Raw genomic sequence first — 20932 nt, 5'->3', positions numbered from 1 at the left:
AGACCCCCACACACACACGCACACACACACACACACACACACACACACACACACACACACTGTCAAAAATGAATAATGGACCAGCTTAATGAGCTCACTATGTCATAACAGAGAGAAAAGTGACACATTACTAAAAATGTCACCATGGCAACAGCAAGCTAAATCCATGTGAGATAGAAAAGTGTCTGACCCTGTGCCAAACCTTTTAAATGCATGGCCCTATCAGGACAGGCCATATGCTGAGCAGGCCAATATTAAAACGGTCTCATTAGAAATATGTCTGACTGAATGAGGAGAGGGGAAGGGAGGAGAGGAGGGCAATACTTGATAGTAGAGAATAGATGGGAGGAGAATGTAAGGAAAGAAGAGAATAAACAATGAGAATGAAAACAGTAGGGATGAGAGAAAGGAAGGAGAGAAGAGTACAATCATCTATAGTAGGAACATCTATAGAAGGATAGAGGAAAGGATAGCATATTCAATAAGAAAGCAAAGGAACAAACACAAACAGAAGAGATGAAAGAGAAAGGAAGTAATGTAGAAAAAGAGGGAGAGGGGGGAGACTGCAGGAGGAACCAGGGTAGCAGAGGAGCGGAGAGAGGGAGAAGAGGAGGCTTCTCTTCCAATTCAGAGGGCTGAATGAACAGACGTCACTCCAGGGTAGCATCAGAGTAGAGAGGATTAGAGAAGGGTGGAGGGATGGAGGGGGTGGAGGGATGGGGGGATGGAGGGGGTGGGGGGATGGGGGGGGTGGAGGGATGGGGGGGGTGGGTTCCAATAGCTGGCAGTTACATCCCGTCTGTCTCAGTGAGTTCCAGCTTATGTCACTGCTGGAGTCATAGACTTGGACAGGCCCCACTGCAATGTCCTCAGTCTAAGTATGAAACATCCTGCACATGAAAAAGACATTGGCCAGAGAACATATTGAAAGTTGAGAGAGATGGGAAGGGAAGACATGTCATAAAAAATACATTTTAGTTAAAACGCCTGAGATCATTGACAAAGAGCTCTTTTTGATAACATCTGATGCAACATTTCAGCTCTGCTGTTCCAAACAAACACTGTGCCAATTCTGCCAGTTATTTTAAGCAAGTGACCACACACACACACACACAACACTATCTGTGAACACTGGCTCAGTAGACTGTGATGTACGTGCCATGTAGTCTATAGTCTGATAGTGTATAACCTGGCCTTCATTATACCCCAATCCCCTCTCAACACTTTTGAACAGTGGAAAGTCAAATGACTACCACACTACACTGTGTACATAAACAAGAACAAAACGCTTTGAGCAGACTGCTCATACTGCTCTGCGTACAGTACTTGCAACAAAACTAAGCGGCCTTCAGTTGTATCAGTAAACAGATTTAGTAAGACCCCCAATTTGAATAGGTATTTGCTCTACAGTCCTTTCTGCCTTTCAGTGTATTGTGTGGGTATAGTGTGTGAGTGTGGAGTGTGTGGCAGAGTGCGGGGGGGGGGGGGGTAAGTGGAAGCAAACCTTTCCATGAACCCTGTTTTCTCTGCAGGGATACTGGGCCACAGCTGAGGATGCTGCCCGGGTCTGCTGTTCTCCGGGCCCTTTATTAGCTCACTGCTTCTCTACAGCACCCTCCCTCCCCAAGCTGCTGTTGCATCTCTCTCGTCCTGCGTCTGTATGTCTGTCTCTCGCTCTCTCTCTCTGTCTCTCGCTCTCTATCTCTCTGCAGGGTTAATTCCCTTGTCCAAATATCTTAAGTTAAATAAATCATAATAATCCAGACACATCTTATGTACTTGTGTGTTTTATTGCAGTGATGGGAAGTTGTGGATTTGATCTTAACTGCAACGACATACATTTAAGATGTTCATAAGTGCTTTGATGCTGCACACACAGATCTCTAATCATCTTAGTGATGGTGAGTTATTGTATACAATGATTAAAATACATTTTGGGGGTGAGTGGGTCTTTTTAACACTGTTAGTCAAAGGTCACAGAGCTACTCTGCTTCAACTGGCCAGGAACATTTTGAGTTCCATGAGAAACACATAGTTATGGAGTTACACGCCCCTTCGTCTATAGGTCTGGAAATAATAGCTGGCAAATGCCTTCTTCATCATTACAGTAGGGCCGTTACGTCATCGGCGTTTATGAGACACAAATGACAAGATCAGATAGGACAACTTCAAGCATCCCAAAGCTGGGTTCAGTCCAAGTCAATAACTATAATATTTTAGTTCCTCTTCATGTGACAGCTACTGTAGCATATTACAGTAATTACAACTATACCAACAAAAAAAAGAACAAAAAAAGTCTAACCAAATATCCAAAGTACAGTACTTCATGGTATAAAAATAAGTTACAGATCTGACCCAAAAAAATATTTACAAGAATGTCTACAAAATATAGGCAGTCAATTTACAGTACTTGAAAGCATTGATTTACACAATAGTGTACAAAAGACCGACTTGTAAAATCATTGAAGAATTCACATTTTTCTTTTCCCCCCCAAGTTTGTATAGAAAACATTCATCGTGGTTAGAAAGGATGAGCCACTGGGAGGGGGGCTACAATGAGGGGGGGGGGTGAAATATGGAGGAAAGAGCGGGAAAAAATCCCTTTCTCCAAAGCCCGTTTCTCGGTCGCTCGTCTTTGGAGGGAGAGAGCGAGACATGAGGGTCGTCTCCTTCCTCTGCGTCTGCCGTCCGCCCGCCACTCAGAGACTGAACGAGAGAAGAAACACCAGGTCAGTCTGGGTCTCGGGAACGAGACCGGGTCAGGCTCACTTCCTGTCTGCAGGAGCCAATCACACGGCATGAAGGTGCCGCTCTGTTGCACATCCTCCACAATAGGGGAGTGGTTACCGGGGTTACAAGGGGGATGTGAGCACCCTGATGGGGGGGGGGGGGTTCAGAGGAAGACCCTGATCTTACCTCCGTTTCAGCCGCTTCTGTGGTAGTGCTCTGAGGAGACATAATAAAGAGTGTTTGTGAAGACAGTGTGTGTGTGTGTGTGTGTGTGTGTGTGCCTGCGAGTGTGTACAGAGAAGGTCCATGTGCAGCTAACATCACCCAGCCCGTGTCGAGCCAACAGAGGACGTTGCATGCCATATATCTCCTGTGTTATTATGTTATTTCAGGCACGTTGTTCCTCTTTGGGTATTCATTTTCAGTCTTTTACGGCGTGCCATAAAGCATCAGGTCTATTTTTCCACTACCTTTCACTCTGTGTGGGAGTGGACAGCTCGTCAGCATTGAGCTGAGATGATAGCGATGATATTTGTGTTCTTACGAGGAATGTCGACGGCCAGTTCCGCCAAAGGTACAGTTGGTTTGTGTTTCCTACGTGTATCTGTTAAGACTACCCATATGAGGACGAGTCCAGCTGTCCTACTAGCCTTAATAACAAGGTGACCCCAAACTGACATTGTCACTTTACCTCATATACCCTGTCACTTTACCACTTTGAGTATTTTTTTTAATTCTATATTATTTAATTCTATTTTATTGTATATCATATTGTATACCTCTGCAAGTATTTTGTTGTACATTTGATCTTGTTTATTATGTTTACTGTATGCACCTGCCCACCAAAGTAAATTCCTTGTTTGTGAACACTTACTTGGCGATTAAACACTATTCTGATTCTGACTGGGAGGGAGACAGTTTAGCGATAAAACTACACTGTCTGCACAGGATGGCAGAGCCCATGGGCATACAACCAGGAGCCTTCAGAGCCTTCAGGCTGCTGTCACTGTGCAGTCGCACGGCCACATCGTTCCAGCAACTGGGGTCCCATACCTTCTAGCCAATAGGAGGGGAGAGCTTGTCTAGCTGCGGCCAATGGCGTCCACGCTGATGTGAACGTGGCACAGTACGAGAGGGCCTACCTCTTCAGATCCAGATAGGAACTGGCAGTTTCAGAAAGAATTGCTCTTTTTCCTTTTGTGGGGCAGGGTGGGCTTGGGAGGGAGGGGGGGGGGGGTGACATTATGTTTTCTTGGTGTGCCATTTGGAATTGTTCTCTTGAAGCCCGGGGTTGTGGAGAGGAAGAGAGACCTACTGCCCCCTGCTGGGGAGGGGCTGCACAGACCAGACAGCTGTGAGAGTGTGTTTTTTGTTTTTGGGTGTGTCGTGTGGCCCTCTCCCAGTGCTGGGGGCTGGTTGTGGAGGAGGGGGGGGCTGGTTGTGGAGGAGGGGGCTGGTTGTGGAGGAGGAGGGGGCTGGTTGTGGAGGAGGGGGCTGGTTGTGGAGGAGGGGGGTGGTTGTGGAGGAGGAGGGGGCTGGTTGTGGAGGAGGGGGCTGGTTGTGGAGGAGGGGGCTGGTTGTGGAGGAGGAGGGGGCTGGTTGTGGAAGAGGAGGGGGCTGGTTGTGGAGGAGGAGGGGGCTGGTTGTGGAGGAGGGGGCTGGTTGTGGAGGAGGGGGCTGGTTGTGGAGGAGGGGGCTGGTTGTGGAGGAGGAGGGGGCTGGTTGTGGAGGAGGAGGGGGCTGGTTGTGGAGGAGGGGGCTGGTTGTGGAGGAGGGGGCTGGTTGTGGAGGAGGGGGGTGGGGCACAATCTCACCTGTAAATGTTAGGGTCCAGAAGCACAGCAGTCTCCTGAGGCAGTGCTGACAAGTGCACCACTTTGGTCTTGAGCTGTGAGCGCTCAGTCTCATTCACCCACACGTCAGGAAGACTGTGGAGTTGGCACACACACACACACGCACACACGGTCAGGGTATGGGCTCTAACCAGAGAGCGATAGATGCATTAAAGGGGAGGGGGAGGAGCGAGAGATGGACAAAGAGAGTCATTGAGCCCAATGAACATGTTAACACCTTCCTCGGAACACTGAGTGCATTTCCATAAGCTACACTGCCCTGGGGGTTAAACACAGCCACTGGGGGTTAAACACAGCCACTGGGGGTTAAACACAGCCACTGGGGGTTAAACACAGCCACTGGGGGTTAAACACAGCCACTGGGGGTTAAACACAGCCACTGGGGGTTAAACACAACCACTGGGGGTTAAACACTGCCCTGGGGGTTAAACACAGCCACTGGGGGTTAAACACAGCCACTGGGGGTTAAACACAGCCACTGGGGGTTAAACACAGCCACTGGGAGTTAAACACAGCCACTGGGGGTTAAACACCCTGAGGATGCCAGAGGGACATGCGTGCCCACACAGGACAAGGTGTCCTTTTCTCCTAATGTGGGAAGTTATCAAGGTAACCTCTGTACAGCATAGTTGATGTTCAACTTCCACAGATAAAGGGGGATTATAAATAGGCCACTTAAGCATCCGACAGTAGGATCAAGGAGATGGACCTGCGGGTGTGTGCGTCAATGGTGTGTGTGCGGGAATTCCTTCGGTTTACTGTTTTACATCCCACATTCATAACACACAATCTATTTCAAACAATCTCGCTTTTTAAGGGGAGCAGGAATGCACGGAAATTGTTAGTCCTGCAAGAGGGGTACACACACACACGCTGGGTGTTTGCATCAAACAGTACTGCAGCGTGATCTCAGTACAACACAACAGTGTGTGTGTGTTGTAGTGTGCTGAGGTAGGGTGCAGAGGCTGAAACAAAGAGCTTTGAGTCGGCTGCAGCCTCCCCCCCACCCCCTCGCTCTCTCTGTCACCATGTGCGTCATCACAGGAGCCCTCAGAGATACCCGTCCAGGCCGTCACACACACACACACACACACACACACACACACACACACACACACACACACACACACACACACACACACACACACACACACACACACACACACACACACACACACACACACAGCAGGCGGCAGTCAGCCAGCCAAATCACTCACTCACACGCCTAGTCAGCCCATTCACTGGGTCTGTGCAGAGGTAGCGATTCACAAACTGTATATTCAGAGCTGCATGGCTGCAGGGATGGGGAACAAAAGATGGAAGGGGTTCTGTAAAGGAGGAGGAGGGGATGGGGAGAGAGAGAAATATGAGAGATGGATATAGAGGAAAGTTAATGAATAACAATACATACAGTATCTCCAGCATTTTGTATCGCGTTTGTTGTCTTGAAAACATTTTTTTTTTATCAAGCAGTCAAAATAAAAGACTGTCCAAATGGTTTAGTACCAAATAAAAAGTAAATACCTTAAACTAACTCATGACAAGGAGTTTGTCGGTTTGGGAGCTCGCTGAACTAGCTAACTTTGCTAGCTAGCAATAGCTAACTGATAGCAACTCGGAAAAGCCTATTCCGACATGCAGCCAATTCTACAATAAACTACAATTCTCCGACTGTACAACTTTCCTAACCCACATCTGCCAAAAACAACACTACTATAAAGTTTACATGCGGTTTACAGTGGCAAAAATCTGCTATCAATTTTGGGGGGGACAATTATATGACATTTTGTCAAGAGCAATCCCTGAGTGGGACACCAAAATGAGTGCTGTAAGACACAGCCTACATTGTCATATGTTAAATGTATAGTATTCATAAATGTATCATATTAATAAATGTTCCCCCTGTCTCCCCAGGGATTTCCACCTATGGTGGTTTATCGTAGACAGCATTAGTTTATGATCAACTACACTACAACCTGCAACAAGCTCGCAGGCTTATATACACGTAAAGCAGGAGCAGCACCTTTCATGGTACTGGGACACAAAAGGAGAAAAGCCAGGGAGGCACGACGATGACGAGAAACAGCCTGGTCTTCACAGTCTTCAACGTTTGTGTTACAGATGAGAAATGTTCTAACACAAGGCAGCCCAAGTGAAGGAATGGAAGCCGTTGAGCATTAAACATAGTAAACACTGACAACACACACACACACACACACCAGTGGACACACACACGTGGACACACACACACACACACACTCCAGAGCCAGTGTAAACACGTCACGTGGAACATGTTGCGGGGCTGATGAGCTATTAAACCCTGATGGATGGGCAGCACCCTGGAGTGCCATTCTGGGAGGCCTCAGTCACAGGATGTTTCTCTTTCTCTCTTTCTCTCCCTCCCTTTCTTTCTACCTCACTCACACCGTTCAAGGCCTTGTCAAATGTGACAACATTCGTACATATTTAGTTTCTTCAAGAAGTTCAGAGAATTAAATGCAACACAAACAATGTGTGCTCCAAACTTGACAGCGAAAAATAAATAAAATAGAAATACATTTTATTTTCCACAAGAGACACTTGTTTGGCTTTGTTTTTTATGACCCAGAAATTTATATTCTCAATGAGGCCCCCGCAGGGAGAAATAGTGCTGGCTGCTGCCAAACCAAAACACATTCCCCAAGCCAGGATTGATGGCCATCACCACAATAAGAGCTCCCAATAGTGCTTGCAGCAAAACGCCCTTATAGACTTGCAGTATGATCCAGACTTCAGAATAAAAGCCCTCAGTGGAAACATCAAAAATGTCCTCATACTGTATAGCTTACAATACCAACTGTAGAATACTGTAAAGAGACTTCTGCGAATGGGTCAGTATTGCTCCTTTGTCGGCTGGGTAGGATAACACGAACAGTCAGAATAGGGGAATGTTCACAATATAAAATTAATTAGACAAGTTATTACTGAGACACTGGCCTTTGAATACAATGTTTATCAGTCCTAAATATGGAGGACGATGTACGAGCTGCATTGTGTGTGTGTTTCTGTGTAACAAATACATCTCCAGCACCCAAAACAAAGAGGTGGATGTAGGTTGGTGCCACCAGGAATATTGTCCCCAGTCCAGTATGTTCCAGTCCAGAGCAGCATCCTAATGAGAGTTACTCATTACCCCAAATTGAGTTAATGAGTGGCAGAGTGGGAATGATCTGCGTCGGCCTATAATGAACATGACTGGCAACACTGGTTGGACACGTGAGCTTGGCGTGGAAACACACACACACACACACACACACACACGAGGGATGGTTTGATCCACCAGGTTTTATTGATGAACCACCTTGGACTGTCGGAAGATTATGCAGATATAATATCACCGCCCGACCACGTTTGAACGATCAGTCAAAGTCCTCCCCCTGCATAGACTGGCAGTGCTTCTCAATACCAAAATGCCACAACACTCGGAACTGCTCAGCAAATTTATGACTCAATATCGCGTCACTGATTCTCTGGCATGAATGAAGTGGAGAATCTCTCTCTCTTCCATTATCTCCTTCTCTGTCAACCCTGCCATCTCTCTATGCTATTCCATTTCTCTCATTCTCCATTTCTCTCCAATTCCATATCCCTTTCAGTTTCCCCATCTCTCTCTCTCTTACTCTCTCGTCCGCTAACTCTGTCTCCCTTCCCATCTCCATCATATTCTAGTCTCTCTCTCTCTCCCTTCATTTCCTCATGATTGCAACTAACCTGAGGAGTTGTTCCTGGTCACTGCCCTCCATTTCTCTCCCTCTCTACGTACGGTTCACCTCCCACATGTGGGAACAGGTCATCATGCGGAGGAGAGTTAAAAGGACAGGGGTGGGGGTAGGTGAAGTGTGTGTGTGTGTGTGGGGGGGGAACTGTCTGTCCATCCGAAGCTGTCAGCAGCAATCTCCCTCCTCCCTGTTCTTGTCCTCCCCTGATTCTCTCTCAGCTGTCTCAATCCCTCCCTGATCGTCCTCAGAAAGGGTGAGGGCAGCTCACCTCCCCTATGTGTGGTGGAAAGTTTTCCCAGGCTACTGCCCTGCTGTGACTCACCATGTCTCCTGACGCTCAAAGCCCAGGAGACACAGCTCATTACACACACACACACACACACACACACACACAACACATAGCCACCGGGCTATCCTATGCTAGGCAAGGCTTGGGGCAGCAGAGCTAATTGCTTAGACTTGACAACGCTAGGCTAAACTAGACACGTTGGGCTGAACTAGACTAGCTGATTGAGAACCCTTGGCAAATGGACTAGTGTGGGATATGCTAAGCTAACTGAGTGGACACAGTTAAAGTAACAAACGGTGGGTTGAATATACGTCAAGGTTGAGACAACAATATCACAATGCAGAAGTTTGGATCACACAAAAATGTCTTGAATCCAGTGAAATTCTACATAATGATAACCAACTATGTAAACAAAAATACACTTAGTGGCCAAACAAGTCAAGAATTATTCTCTTAGCCACTGTAGCCTAGTCATTCTGTTAGCCAAAGCTTGCCCCATGTCGATATCCATGATCAATTTAATCTGCAAAGGCTCATGGGTATTTGAGGGACGTCCTGTCCTGAACCCACAGCTTTGTAGCGGGGCATAGCGAAGAAGGCAGAGCATAGAGAAGAAGGCGGAGCATATAGAAGGCGGAGCATAGAGAAGAAGGCGGAGCATAGAGAAGAAGGCGGAGCATAGAGAAGAAGGCGGAGCATAGAGACGAAGGCGGAGCATAGAGAAGAAGGCGGGGCACAGAGAAGAAGGCGGGGCATAGAAAAGAGGGCGGAGCATAGAGAAGAAGGCGGGGCATACTTACATGTCCTCAGGGGTCCAATGGAGAAGAACCTTAACCTTCCCACTGCCCTCCTTCCTCCTGGCCAGCACCTGGGAGAGGAGGAGGACAAAAGAGGAAAGGAGGAGAGGAAAGGAAGAGAGGAAAAGAGGAGGATAAGAGGGAAGGAGTTAGAAGAGGCTCCAGACAAGTCACGACAGACATATGGGAGTTGTTTATCTTTTGAAACATTCTCTGGGGGGTGGATGTGTGACGTACATCACGTAAACTGTGGCACATCTTTAATCAGACCACCATGTCCACATCAGTGGACCATCAATACAATAACGGAAACACGAGCTGAATGCGATAAGACCGTACAAATGGGAACACCACAGGAATCTGAGTGAGTCGCTCGCTCGCCACGTACTGTGGCACAAACGGGACATTCCGGACACAATCCAGAGATGTCAGAGAGGTATCAACTTTGTACTGCCAAGAAGTAGCTTTTCGCATAGCTCGCATTCCTGCGGACCAGAGACACACGCAGAAGTCTGGACAGTGAGCAATCACCCAGGACAGGCAGACACAGCAAGACCAACAAACGCCTTCATCCAGTTAAATCTGTTTTGGATACAGAGGACTCTTTCGTCCATCATTCGTGTTCAAGTAGCCTTCGCACGCGACATTCTTGTGTATTGGGTTCCACATTGTTTGATGACATGTAGCTCAATGACTTCATCAAGAACAATTGAGAGATGGCCAAATGACAGCTCCAACGAGTCTCGACAGGATGCCAGCACAGTCCACTAGTTGGGCAGCGACAGACAGCGGAGACAGTGAAAGAATTCTAGCGCTCTAGTTGGCCAACAGTCTTTCATACTACTATTGGTCTACAGTATCCTACTGCGTCGGTTTAGAGTAAAGCAGCCAAGAATTCACACAAATATTGTCTGTGGGGAGACGGGAGGCATGAAAAATAACCAGGATCCTCAAAAATAGTCGCAGATACAAACTCTTGCGTCAATCGTCTTTTTTATAGCGCTGTCTATTTTTAGGGGTTGTGAATGAGCTCACACGTGAAGAACTTCTACTGCGCACACGAACATCTCTGCTGATTCCTTCGACTCAGGGGACTGGCTGTGGCATTCATGGAAACTAGTTTAAGGACAGGAGGGAGGGAGGGGAAAGAGAGGGACCAAAAATATCTCTCTCTTTCCATCTCCCCCTTCCTGCTCTACTCTCTTCTGCTAAACATTTCAGGTTCTTCCGTCTCTCACTGAACAGACGAGCTCACCTTCTGGCTGGCTTCCGCCGCCGCCAGCTCCCGGTCTTCCTGTTTAACCATCTCCATGCAACCTTCTCCTCTCTCTACACAACCTTTCCCTCTTCCCTGTCTCCCTGTCACCGTTGAGTGATGGGGGAAGCTTGCGTTAAGCCATCTTGCATCCTCTGTGTACGTCATCCAGCAGACAAGTCCCAACACTACCGCCAGTTCACCCTCACACATATTTTGAGGTGAGGTTGAGTTATGGCTGACTGACTGGCTGGCTTGGGGACTCTTCGGAGAGAGCGAGGTGGCACGCTTCAGAGAGCACCCGTGCCAGGGAACACAGGATGCCAGCCAGGCTGGGCGCTGAGCGGGCGGAGGAGGGGGCTCAGCTGCATCACGGGGTAGGCCTGAAGGCCCGCAGGCAGGCAGAAGGAGGATCCCAGCCAGCTCGCTGCTCTAACCCGCAATATCGATCCCCAGCGGTCATCTGCAAACTTAAGACGAGGATTTGCTCAACTTTCCGTGGTGGGCGAAGAGATCCTAACAGGGTTTCCACCCCACCGCCCGCCTCCTTCTCAAGGCAGTAACTCTGTTACTAGTTCCCACTAAAGGTTTCCCTCATCACATTTCCCACTCGAGTCGATAAATTCACACAAGTCCTTTCTCCTCCCAACGCCTGACTCCCTCCCTGGCTCTTCCTCAGACTCCTGTGTTTGGGTCAGGGTCCTGTGTTTGGTTTGGGTCAGGGTCCTTCCAGAAGCCAGGGCTGGATGAGAGCCTGGCTCCATGGTGACCCTCTCCCAGTGTTACTGCAGCAACACACACACACACACACACACACACACACAGGGTCGTGGTGGAAGGCGGTGGTCCGTTTTCAGCCATATCCAAAAACAACAGCTACCCCCCCCCCTTCCCTTCCATGGATGTCAGAGCCCCCTGCAGCGATTCTGCACGCTGCCAGCTGCTTTATTGCCCTTTTAATTAAAGAGGCATGGGAGTTAGTCTCTGGCCCGGGGCTAGCACAGGCAGCAACCAGGTTAATACTCATTAACCAGGCCGCTCTTAAAGGGGCAACAGCCACTTACGGACAGGAGAGAAGTGGGAGACTCGGTGTTGTTGTTGTTGTGTGCAGGTGTGGCCGTACCAAGCTTGACTTGATACAGAGGATCCATCTTTGGATTTGACCCAGGATCTGGGCAGCGTCTGACAGAGAAGCACGGCCCTCGGGGCGATGGGGGAGAGACGAGTCATCGGGGAAGGAGGAGGCGAGTGAAAACGAACAAGAGAGCAAGTGAGAGAATGAAAGAAGAAGAAAAAAAAAAAAAAGCATTTGAGGAGAATTTTGTTTCATTTTTTTTTTTTTTTTTTTTTTTTTACAGGAGGGTGAGAGGGGAAAGAGATACGACCAGGGTTCCAAAACAGCGCAGTGAAAAATGCAGGGCCAGAGACGGGAGAGAGGGTTACTAAATCTGGGTGCCTGTCTGGTGTCAGGGGGTCAAGCTGTGAATGACGCAGTTTGGCGCAATAACAACAATATCCCACCATAAACACTGCTGAGGAGACCAGGCGAGTCAGGAAGCCCACTGGCCGACCTCCACAGGACCCCCACCTCCCCACCTCCCCCTCTCCCCGGGCATGTCTGGAGGAGGTCTGGGGAACGACACCGTGTCTCCCCCCCCCCCCTCTGGTGGCTGGAGGATCATTATGAGGAGGGGGAGTGGGCTCTTTCTGTCATCCTCTCCGATCAACAGGACGTCCAATCCTCCCTCCTGACCCCCACCCCCCCAAACTCCGTCCAAGCATGCGGTTACCTCTCTTAACCTCTTCCCAAGCTTAATCTTCATGGATTTTTCATTTTCTTTAGTCTCCCTTTTAAAATTCTTGGCCTGTGGTTGGTTGAGAGGTTGCCAGGAACAGAGCGGCGAGGAGCTGAAGACAGAGCAGGGATGATAGCGGTGCTGATAGCCTCAGCGTAACCATGGGCCATTACAGTCTCTGGGAAAGGACCCAGCCTCCGGAGCAGGGCTATTACAACAACACACGTTTGACGGCGTAAGGAACACTTCTAGTCGTGTTCTTATTCGAGTGTGCGTGAGTGGATCAGGAGAGAGTTTGGGATTCAACACTGTGCGTTTTTATGCGTCACACAGACGACGATGCTATGGTTGCACTGAGGAGAGCCCATCTGCACTGACGGCTCATGAGTCACCATCACGAGTCTGACAACACACACACACACACACACTTTCTGGCCTGGCCTTTTTACCTGGCAGAGAGCCGAAGAGGTCCTCTTCTCTAGAATGACCTTTTTGTTCTCCCTTTCCTAAAGACTTACTCACTACTGCATGTGTGCGTGTCTACATCCAAAAAGTGAGTTCCACCACAGGGCAGAACCGAGGGGGGGGGTTCAGCCCAGAGATCAGACCCCCTGGCACTGCACACAGACGGGCACAGAGACGGGCCTCCAGCCTGGCTCTGCCACAGAGGCTAGGCGAGTCTTCAGACACCCAACAGAGAGCAGACCGCCGTCCTCCCTGATGAACAAGGTGGCCGGCGATTAGAGCAGAGGCGCTGGTGACAGGTGTAGGACTGTGGTACTAAGACAGAGAGAGAGAGCATGAGGGCGTGCGTGTGTTGTAATGCGGCACAGCAGACGATGACCTTTCTTCTGCTTTTAAGGAAGACTGTAAGCCAACTCCCTTAGTTCAGTACGTAGGAGGCACAGTGCCCTCTAGTGGAGCAATAAGGCCCTGACGGCCATTCACAAAACTGGCATTCACCCCTCCGATGGTGCTCTGTGTGTCTCTGAGGCTAGACCTGATCACCATAGAACCACAGAACCTAGGAGAGAACCACAGTACAGAAAGGGCTGTGTTCACCGCTGATGTAGTGACTGAACAGAGGGGCAGGCATAACACACACACACGTCTAGAACTTGTTCATTCTATAACGTGCCAGGACACAAAAACAACTCTTCACAATCCAGGGAGAGAAAAAATAAAATAAAATGAATCAAGCTTTGGGGCATTCTTAAGGTTCACTCGAAGTGCATTCAGAACATCTGCAGTGGGAGTGAATCAATAACCGCAAGTTGACTCCCTAGCACCCCCTGGTGTCCAAAAACGAGAAGGACAGCGACCACGACAACAACTCTAACCCTTGGCAGAAGAGGAGAATGTGTTTGTGCGAGTCTCGGTGAACCAGAACAGGATTGGGAGATAAGTGCCACTGTGTGAGGGACGCAGAAAGGGGGTTAAAAACGGAACTCACGCTGCTGTGAAACACGATGCTGTGGCCATTGCCCACGGTCTCTATGTTGGTTGCCAGGTTGAGGCAGATCGCTCGGTGGCGGATGGCGTCCATCGTCTGAGCGTCAAAGAAGTCGTGGGGCCTCGCTGGTGGGAGAGGAGAAACTGGGATGAGAAAAGACATGAGACCAATGAGAAACAATGCAAACTGTACAAGCAACACACACAAACACAACACCAGAATGATTGAAGATACAATATGGCATATTTACCCAAATACATCAATACGTTCAATATGGAATGAGTACAATTAAAAGCACAATGGTGAACTCGGCATGTTTTTCCTTCTCTCTCACACTATTTCAACTCCCTACCAGTGCAGTCAGGAGTGACAAGTGAGGATGTGACACCTCCATGTCTTAATAATGACCCTGTATTGATATTTCTTAGAAAACCCACCCAAGTGTTTGAAAACGGGAGGCTATCCATGCTTGAGAGGCTTCTGAAGCCAGACAAGGCTTTTACAACTTCCCAAGACTCCCTCTCAGAATACCTGAGCGCGCTCAGCGTGCTGACAGCGTTCAGACTGGCCCTGCCGTAAGGGAGGAGCTGACGACCTGAACACGAGTGCTGAGATGCGTGAAACAAACACTGACGACAGTTTGCAGTTGTTTTGCAAAACGGTGGAAGAATCCACTTCCGAAACAGCCCCAGGGACACGCTGTCAGACCGGCTCTGTGTGAGTCTGAGGTGTGTGTGTGTGAGGTTGAGGTGTGTGTGTGTGTATGGTTGAGGTGTGTGTGTATGTATTCGCGAGTGTCTCCTAAGTCTTTTATTCGTTCCACCTAAAGGAACTCAGCAGTTGTGAGTATGAAAAAAATATTTTTAAAAAATGTATCTAGAGTGACATGCACACAGTGCATATTCACAGCAGGAGGGGCAGAGCAAGGTGTGTAGTTAGGCCAGTAGGAGAGGGGGAAAAACACTCCAGTCTTTTCTACTATCACACACGCGCGTGTGTGTGTGTGTGTGTGTGTGTGTGTGTGTGTGTGTGTTAGGGCTGCTCATCATAACCACATTACTCAATATTTAGATACAATTATTTAACGCGATAACTTTGACTTTGGAGACGTCATAAAAACCAAACAATATTTTTACTGTGGATTTTCAAATAACTAACCACAGCCCATCCCTAATAAGTGTGTGTGTGTGTGTGTGTGTGTACCTACGTAAAGACCGCCTGCGCTTGTTCTTCAACTTCTTCCTCTTGCTGAGACCAGCTTTGGATGGAGACTCCTCCTTCAGCTTTGCCTGATTGGCCAGCTTGGAGGCGCTCTGTTGGCTGAAGTGGGTGGGCACATGGCGCGCTAGCCCCCCCTGGGAGGCAAAACTAGCATTGCAGCCGCCCACCACACACTGTGGAGCAAAACAGCGAAAACTGTTAAAAATGTTCAATAGCCCAGGTAAGGTTTAGTAAAAAAAAACAACAACAAAAACATCCGGTTTAGATGTTACTACAGGAGGGAAGGGCTTGCATCAAAAGAAGACAATTCTTGGATAACACTTGTGAGCTTGTGAACAGTCGTGACATCGTTGTACAATTTCACTCCTTTTTTTATGACTAAAATACACAACATATAACTAATTTGGAAATGATCCCCAAGCTAGTACAGAATGCAGTTGGTCTGGTGTGAAGGAGAGGTTGTGGAGTGTTGACTGTGTGTGTGTGTGTGTGTGTGTCTAACCTTAAAAGGCTTGTCTCCACTGTGAGTGAGCATGTGTCTCTGCAGCCAGCTCTGACTGGTGGAGGGGGTGTTGTATACCTTGCAGCCTTTCCATAGACACACAAACACCTGCAGAACATAAACAGGATAAATAGAAGAAGGGGAGCCACCCACAATGGACACATTTGGCAAGTGGATGTACTTAAGCTTTACTCAAGAACTGACAAATGGGCAAGATTAAAAGAAAAGGGAGGAAGATTGCATGGATGGGCCGATACACACACACGAGAGAGAGAGAGAGAGAGAGAAAGACCGAGAGAGAGACAGAGAGAGAGACCGAGAGAGAGAGAGACCGAGAGACAGAGACCGAGAGACAGAGACCGAGAGAGAGACAGAGAGAGAGACAGAGAGAGAGACCGAGAGAGAGAGAGACCGAGAGAGAGAGAGACCGAGAGAGAGAGAGACCGAGAGAGAGAGAGACCGAGAGACAGAGACCGAGAGACAGAGACCGAGAGACAGAGACCGAGAGACAGAGACCGAGAGACAGAGACCGAGAGAGAGACAGAGAGACCGAGAGAGAGACAGAGAGACCGAGAGACCGAGAGAGAGACAGAGAGACCGAGAGAGAGAGAGACCGAGAGAGAGAGAGACCGAGAGAGACAGAGACCGAGAGAGAGACAGAGAGACCGAGAGACCGAGAGAGAGACAGAGAGACCGAGAGAGAGAGAGACCGAGAGAGAGAGAGACCGAGAGAGAGAGAGACCGAGAGAGACAGAGACCGAGAGAGACAGAGACCGAGAGAGACAGAGACCGAGAGAGACAGAGACCGAGAGAGACAGAGACCGAGAGAGAGAGAGACCGAGAGAGAGAGAGACCGAGAGAGACAGAGACCGAGAGAGACAGAGACCGAGAGAGACAGAGACCGAGAGAGACAGACATGTGTAAGGTCTTATAGCACCAACCCCTCCTCTCTGTCCGTCGACATGAATGCCCCTGATGTGTTCAGCCAGGTCGGGACTGCAGCTGAACGTCTCCAGACAAAGGTCCCAGCAACAGCTGTAGGCCATGGCCTTGGCAGAGGATGAGGAGGATGTAGCACTGCCCTGGCCGTTCATCATGGCAGGAGTGGAACGGCCACTGGACACTGTGCTTTCCATGTCCATCATCGTACTGCTGATGCTAAGAAACGAAGAGAAACCGGATTAATACTCTGTAGTATTGTCTGATTTGTCTGACAGCGCGAGAGCAGGGTTGGAGGAGCATGAGCACCTGCTGCTGCCCAATCTCCTCATCGCGCGCCGTCATGACGGATGGTAACAACATTAGCTACATTAACTGATTACCGACAGAACCAACCTGTCCTCGGAATCCATGCGACTCAAGGGTTCTCCATCCGAGGACGACATCTCAACGCTGGTCCGTCTCTTGTTTCCAAGCTCCATGCTTCGGGTCCCGCTCTTCTCCTCTGCGCCGTCATTGCTAGCCGCTTTGCTTTTCATACAATCGCTAAGCGAGGACTGGCTTTCATCTCCTTGTTCTAGTTTCATTTCCTTTACAGCATTGTCTACAGTTGCATCGCAGTCTGCTGGACGATGCTGCTCTAATATTTTTTTATCTTCCTTGTCAAATTCAGGCACAAGCTGCTCTTCGTCTTCGCAGCCTGTTGTTGCAGCCACTGCAACCACCAAGGCCTCCTCTACTGGTTTTACCACCCCGGCCTTCCCATCAGCTTCCTCCGTTTTCATCTCTACGATATTGGCCGGTTCCTCTGGCGACGTTTGTAGGCCTGGCTTATTGTCCTCTTTGGTCTCCCCTGCTAGCCGTTCATTGCTTTTTTCATTCACCACGGCGCTTTCTTCGGTAGATATTGTAGCCATCTTCATTCGTAATAACCAATTAGCAGTACTTTAGTGTACAAAACCACGTCAAACGTCTTACTAGCCTAGTGGTGGGGGCTGGGCTAATGCGTTACCCAAAGTCTCTGGTTGGATAAAGGAGGCTAGGGGCGGAGATTTTGCTGAAGTGGTGTTTTTCCCCATCATCAGATTCCACGTGTTTCCAAATGAGTTGGCTTTACTTCAAAACCCGCTACTACTGCGAACAAAAAGCATTGGGTTTTAAATATAGATAATATGAATATATATATTCTTGAATGTTCATTTAATTGGGAGAATTTGAGTTGGCTGTGTCAGATATGACTCTCGTATTGATGGTCAATTACATATATTAGTTAACTCGTGTTTTAAATGAAAACTTGGCCTGCAGTAACATACATAGTTGCTTAACTCTCATTTGCATACAGAATGTGCTATACTTACTGTCCACGTGGGAGCGCCAACATTCCACGTTGCTAAATATCCAGAAAAGGCTCAGTAAATATGACCATGGCACCGTTTCAACAGTAGCCACATGCCAATAGGATAGGTTTAATAAAATTACAGGATGAACAGCAATGCTACCAGGTGCTTTGAATGTTCCAATGTCGGAATTTTAATTCGTCTGGAAGGGAAGGGTTAAATTTACATTTTACATTTAGTAATTTAGCAGACGCTCTTATCCAGAGCGACTTACAGTAAGTACAGGGACATTCCCCCGAGGCAAGTAGGGTGAAGTGCCTTGCCCAAGGACACAACGTCATTTGTTGTGGCCGGGAATCGAACTGGCGACCTTCAGATCACTAGCCCGATTCCCGATTCACTAACCGCTCAGACCTGACTCCCTGTTGGTTATGTTGTTTATATTTATAAGATATTTTTTATGTTTTATGTTTATGCTTTTGTTTATAAGATATTTTTTTCTAGAATCACTGTATTGTGAGAGGCTGTCAAACCTGCAACATCCAAATATTTTACTTTAAACTCAATTTGAGCATAGGCCTATGCATGTTTTAATCTTAATGAATGCAAATATACATCATATCGGTTATTAAACACCAATGAAAAAAACACTTAAGAACAGCAACATTTATTTAACATGATATAAAACAGATGGTATATGAACATTTGCATATCAACGCTAGTAGCCAAGATGCAGCTTCCCATATTCTTGTACCGTGTACAGTATATACACAATGAACTTCTGGTAATTACATTTTGTACACAAACTTTCCTGGATTAACAAAACGTTCTTATTGCTTTATGTGCTATTCCTTTTTCTCAGTTCCAGGAACCAACTTGTCTTAAAATATAACCAAACTCTGAAAACTTTTTTTTCCTTTCATTTAATCTTAAATATATCTCTCTCAGCATTACAAAAAATTAAGCATCTCTTAAGCCAAAACAATCACATGTGTCGGCTAACAGTGCAACAGACTGCAGAGAATCCGACATATAAATAATTACAACCCAGAAAAAATATTACAAATCTCATCATCCGCAGCAATAAAGTGGCACCTTCTTGAATTATAAATCAACTCTTTTTCATACAGTATATATATCTCGACTTTCTTTGAAATAGAAAACAGGAACGTTTTTTATTTTTTTTACAGAATTATTGAAATATGCAGTTATGTGAAGGAAAAGATTAAAAACCGAACTTAAAAAACATGAATTTGAAAAAATCCAATAGGAACTGAAAAAATGCCAGGGGAATGTTAAAACCATTGTGGAACATCGGTTACAACGAATAAACCATCGTTTGCATGAGTCAGCCATCACTGAGAGGGGAAGGTCCTTCAGGCTGGTGGTGGCATAAACAGGAATCTTAAAACCGCACGGGGGGGGGGGTCAATCAATCCATCAGCTCAAACAACAGAACCTCGGCCTGTATTCAAAATACAAACTCAAAACCGAACACTGTAAATAACAGCGATGCAACTATTCTAACACCAACAGTATGAATGCCTTGCTATCTGGTCATTGTACTGGAGGAAGGGGCAGGCAGGGTGGGGGGGGGTCCAGAGGTGGGCATGATCACAGGAAGTGTCATCTTGACAATAGGATGTGACATCACAGTGAACCCAAATTCATGAGGGCAAGCCCAGACGATCTGTCCATCAGTCTATCTGTCGAGCTCTGTCTACGACTTGTGCTGACGTCCTAAGGTGGCGGCGATGGGGTTGAGTGGACATCTTCCTGTCCTTCCTTCCCTGGCTGTGTCCCTCACGTATAGGTCTTCACTGAAGCCAGGGCCTGGGCTGGAGACAGGGCAGAGAGAGACAGTCAGGTAGAGAGAGACAGGGTAGAGAGAGACAGTGAGTCAGAATGACAGGGTAGAGAGAGACAGTGAGTCAGAATGAGTTCTCCTGAAACAGAGCACAGCCCTGGGTAACAACAAGTCTGACATCAGGCTACGACACTCGAGATCCGGCAACGTACAGAGATGGAGAGAAAACTAAAAGAGAGAGGGAGTGACAGAGAGAGAGATAAAGAGAGAGAGAGAGAGAGACACATACAGAGAGAGACAGACAGACAGGAGGTTTCTTACTGGTCTACTACACACACATGAAGTGGGACCCATCAGTGAGCTGGGGGTGTGTGGGGGTGTTAGGAGAGGAGGAGCTTGGGAGCTGGGGTGGAGATGAGGACGAGAGGCTTTGCACTGCAAACAACATCACACAACGTAAACAAAAACACACACACACACACACAGTGAGTCAACACACGCAAACACGCAAAAAAAAAAACAGCAATGAAACCTGTAAACTAATATTGTGACGAAATCACAATATTAGACTGTTGGGATGAAACAAATAAGTTGAATGAACGAAGCAGGACAGGGGGAGGTGGAGGAGAAAAAAAAAAAGTTTTGAATAGCTAAGATAAGCAGATGCTAGATAAGGGACTGTGACAGCCATGTTTGTTCCCTGCAGTTCCTGATGGCGTGTTTCCTGGCGGGGTGCACAGACAAGGTGTGCCTACCTGCCACCAGCTTGCTGCGTTTGGAGGCCTCGGCAGCCAGCTCGTAAGAGATGTTGATCATCTTGTCCTGCTCCTGTGCCGGGCTGTCCTCATCCCCACCCTCGTCCCGGCTCAGCTCTCCAGGGAGCGCGTTCTGCATGCTGCAGGGCCACAAGAGGGAGCCGTCGGACCGCAAAATCGGACATGTCAGGGAAGACGCCAAGGCACAAGCCCTCCGCCACACACATCAATTTGGTAGATGTGACACACGACACCCATCCCCCCTCCCTTAGTGAAACACAATCACCCAAGGACAAACACAAAGTATCGTTCCAGAATCAAATCCAGAGGCTTGACATTTAGAATGTAAATGCCAGCGTCGGAGGGTGGCCAAGACAGACCGTCTGTGCACATCTAAGACACTGATCTGCATGAAAAGAGCGAGGCGGACGTCTGGTTCA

The 20932-nt window shown here is 47.9% G+C and overlaps 2 protein-coding genes across 20 annotated transcripts in view; both read right to left on the bottom strand.

Moving 5' to 3' along the window:
* Positions 1-1769: 1769 nt before the first annotated feature.
* aebp2 (AE binding protein 2) lies at positions 1770-17609 on the bottom strand. Of its 8 annotated transcripts, none has more exons than XM_084672700.1 (9): positions 16990-17606; positions 16596-16812; positions 15655-15762; positions 15139-15325; positions 13932-14074; positions 9431-9498; positions 4545-4658; positions 2917-2946; positions 1770-2706 (listed from the first exon to the last, which is right to left on the bottom strand). In XM_084672700.1, the coding sequence occupies exons 1-9, from the start codon at positions 17514-17516 to the stop codon at positions 2700-2702; spliced, it is 1401 nt and encodes a 466-aa protein (XP_084528826.1). In that variant the 5' UTR covers positions 17517-17606; the 3' UTR covers positions 1770-2699. The 8 variants fall into 8 exon arrangements, 4 of the variants coding, with proteins under 4 accessions (XP_084528826.1, XP_084528827.1, XP_084528829.1 ...); XM_084672701.1 differs by having other exon boundaries at positions 13932-14056; XM_084672703.1 differs by lacking the exons at positions 1770-2706; positions 2917-2946 and adding an exon at positions 5805-5911 and having other exon boundaries at positions 4566-4658; positions 16990-17609.
* Positions 17610-18581: 972 nt separating this feature from the next.
* Positions 18582-20932, bottom strand: part of plekha5 (pleckstrin homology domain containing, family A member 5) — a 77781-nt gene continuing 75430 nt past the window's right edge. For 11 of the 12 annotated variants that reach the window (XM_084672699.1, XM_084672688.1, XM_084672692.1 and 8 more), the window contains 3 exons: positions 20493-20632; positions 20059-20172; positions 18582-19768 (listed from right to left, as the gene is read on the bottom strand). In XM_084672699.1, the coding sequence (XP_084528825.1) occupies positions 20066-20172; positions 20493-20632 (247 nt within the window). In that variant the 3' untranslated portion in view covers positions 18582-19768; positions 20059-20065. The remainder of the gene's footprint in view (positions 19769-20058; positions 20173-20492; positions 20633-20932) is intronic. The other variant, XM_084672690.1, reaches the window with a different exon arrangement.

The sequence above is a fragment of the Hypomesus nipponensis genome, chromosome 14 (assembly GCF_054491055.1).
Source record: "Hypomesus nipponensis isolate SF chromosome 14, ASM5449105v1, whole genome shotgun sequence".
In the NCBI taxonomy this organism is placed as follows: domain Eukaryota; kingdom Metazoa; phylum Chordata; class Actinopteri; order Osmeriformes; family Osmeridae; genus Hypomesus; species Hypomesus nipponensis.
This window is presented reverse-complemented; position numbering and strand designations above follow the sequence as displayed.